Raw genomic sequence first — 2,764 nt, forward strand, 5'->3', positions numbered from 1 at the left:
TGAAGAAGAAGAAGAATTGTTTTTGGCAGGGATAGAGAAAATCGGCGACGCGTGAAAAAGCCGTCATTTTTTTTTTTTTAGCGTTTGTCTTCCAAGAAAAGAAAAAGGAAAATTACAAAATACTGGAGAAACGGAATAAAAAGCGCGAGAAAGTGAGAGAAAAAGTTGCGGAAATCTTTGAACTTGTTTTCTCATCTGGTTCCAAACTCGCTCTTCTTCTTCTTATTTCTCCTGATGTGTTTTCTCTCTGCTTAGGTCTTCATCGAGAAGAAAAAAAGAAAGAAAACCCATTTCTCTCTCATCAGGTACTCTGGTTCTCTCTCTCTCTCTCTCTCTCTCTCTTATTTGTTTGTTGTGTTGATCTAACTATGATTTTCAAGCTAGGTTCTGGCTTTACCGTTTTTGATTCGCGAGTTATACTTTGGTGTTATTAAACCTTTTTTTTTCTTTTTTAATTTTTCGAAGCAAACAAAAAAAAAATGAACTTCTTGGTTTTTGTGGTTGTATCTTTGTTATAAATCTGTGTGCATGTGTTGTTTGTACTGTGTTATGGAACTGAAATCAGCTTCTAATCGGTTTGTGATTTTGCTTGGTTTTACAATCTATGGAAATATTAAAGTTGCAAAATTTAACAAAGGGAAACTGTATTTAGCTTAGATAAATCATCAGTAAGAAATTGTATACAGTGTAAAAATACTATTTTGGTTGTGCTACGGTTTTGTGTGTTCTTGTGGTTCAATATCCGGTTGTATTTTTGCTTTAAAGATTCTGTGAAATTAATATCAGGGTTGAGTTAATTGTTAAGCCGTTTGTTTGTATCTATAAAAAGTGCAATGTCATGATGTGAAACCATTGACAGATGTAAGTTTAGTTCGAGAATCTTTGTTGCAAAGAAACATTTTAAGAAAGTTGTGGAATATATTTAGAAAGATAAATAACCTTTTTCTTTATGGAGACAACTTTCTGTAGGAGGAAGTTGGGCATAAGCTTTAACCCAGAATAGCAACGGAAGTTAACAGTATGAATTTGAGAAATTATGGATTGATTTTGCATTTCTTCTAACATGTGTATGTATAGAAGTAAAAGAATTTACTTGGCAAAGTAGAATTTTTTTTATTTTTTTTATTTTAAACCTGTGAATGCAATTCAACTTTATTTATGGTCAGAAGTACATGTGTTTCTTGGCCAACTTATTATTATCAATATTAGTTTAATGGTTTATGTAACCACTATATTTTCTACGTGTGGAACTATTACCTTATTGGAGTTTGTTTCCTGTTTCTGTTTCTATTTTTTTGCACCAGACCAGCTTGCAACTTTTGATGGTAATTTGGAAAATATAGATGGTCTTGCCGTGGGACTTTGCAATTGGTCTTAATCCTTATGGAGTTCTTAATCCTTATTGAGTTAAGATAGATCCGGGAAAAAGCTTTGAAGAATGGTACGATGGATCAACCAAGGACAAATAAGCAGTTTCAGTACAATCCCATGGAACCTGGAAATGAGGAGTTACAGTCCTCATCTCAGACACTTATGTCTGACACTTTTAGCAGCACACATCCTAATACAAGGACCCCTAATCCAAATGTATCAGAAGTTAAACCTGGGCTTAATTTCTCTATACAGACAGGTGAGGAGTTTGCCCTTGAGTTTATGCGTGATCGAGTGAATCAGTGGAAGCCTTTGCTTCCCAATACTGTGGGTGATCCCAACTATGCAACAGGTTATATGGAACTAAAGGGTATGTTGGGTATCAGCCATACAGGGTCTGAGAGCGGGTCAGATATTTCAATGCTCACAATGGCTGAGAAAGGTCCAACACAGTTTGAGCCAAAAAGCACGTCATTGCACGAAGATAGAAGTATCTATGCATCAGTTCAATCAGTACCACGCTCGTCCTCTGCCTATGAGAGCAGTCGAGGGGTTATTCAAGGCCATGGCTCTTCTAGTGCCTCCGATAGCTCATCAATGAAGATGAAGGTTCTTTGTAGCTTTGATGGTAAAATTCTACCCAGGCCTAGTGATGGGAAGCTCAGGTATGTTGGAGGTGAAACACGAATTGTCCGTATAAGAAAAGACATTTCGTGGCAGGAACTTACCCAGAAAATTCTTTCAATTTATGACCAAACTCATGTCATTAAATATCAGCTACCTGGAGAGGATCTTGATGCCCTCGTTTCCGTCTCCTGCGATGAGGACCTGCAGAATATGATGGAAGAATGCAATGAACTAGAACGTAGAGAAAGCTCGCAAAAGCTTAGGATTTTTCTGTTCTCTATGAGTGATTTTGAGGATGCTCAGTTTGGCCTTAGTAGCGTGGATGGTGATTCTGAGGTTCATTATATGGTTGCTGTCAATGGCATGGACCTTGGTTCAAGAAGAAGCTCAATTTTGCGTAATTTGGCGAACTCCTCAGCAAATAAGTTAGATGTGTTAGGTAGACAGAACATTGAAAAAGAGAAAAATATGGCTACTGTAGGCCCAACAGAAGTGAGCAATGCAGTGTTGACAAGCAATATTGTATCATCGTTAGTTAGCCAATCTCTAGAACCAATTATACCAAGTTCCTCGAATGCTTATGAAAGTCATCCTCAGTTTTTTAATGGCCAGACGATGCATCATGGAGAAAATTTGCAATACCCGCTGCACAATGGCCATGTTACTTATAGTCATGCCCCTTTCATAGATGGTTCAGTGCAGCAAGCCAGTAACCCTGAAAAGGTCTTCCCCGCGGGGAAAGAGAACTTTGCCCCTGCACAGCCAT

The 2,764-nt window shown here is 37.7% G+C and overlaps 1 protein-coding gene across 1 annotated transcript in view; it reads left to right on the plus strand.

Annotated features, from left to right (window-relative positions):
- Positions 1 to 202: 202 nt before the first annotated feature.
- Positions 203 to 2,764, plus strand: part of LOC112091286 — a 14,688-nt gene continuing 12,126 nt past the window's right edge. Inside the window, exons 1-2 of the mRNA XM_024164476.1 lie at positions 203 to 305; positions 1,305 to 2,754. Of these exons, the coding sequence (XP_024020244.1) occupies positions 1,447 to 2,754 (1,308 nt within the window). The 5' untranslated portion in view covers positions 203 to 305; positions 1,305 to 1,446. The remainder of the gene's footprint in view (positions 306 to 1,304; positions 2,755 to 2,764) is intronic.

This window comes from Morus notabilis, unplaced genomic scaffold (genome assembly GCF_000414095.1).
Source record: "Morus notabilis unplaced genomic scaffold, ASM41409v2 Scaffold187, whole genome shotgun sequence".
Classification (NCBI taxonomy): Eukaryota; Viridiplantae; Streptophyta; class Magnoliopsida; order Rosales; family Moraceae; genus Morus; species Morus notabilis.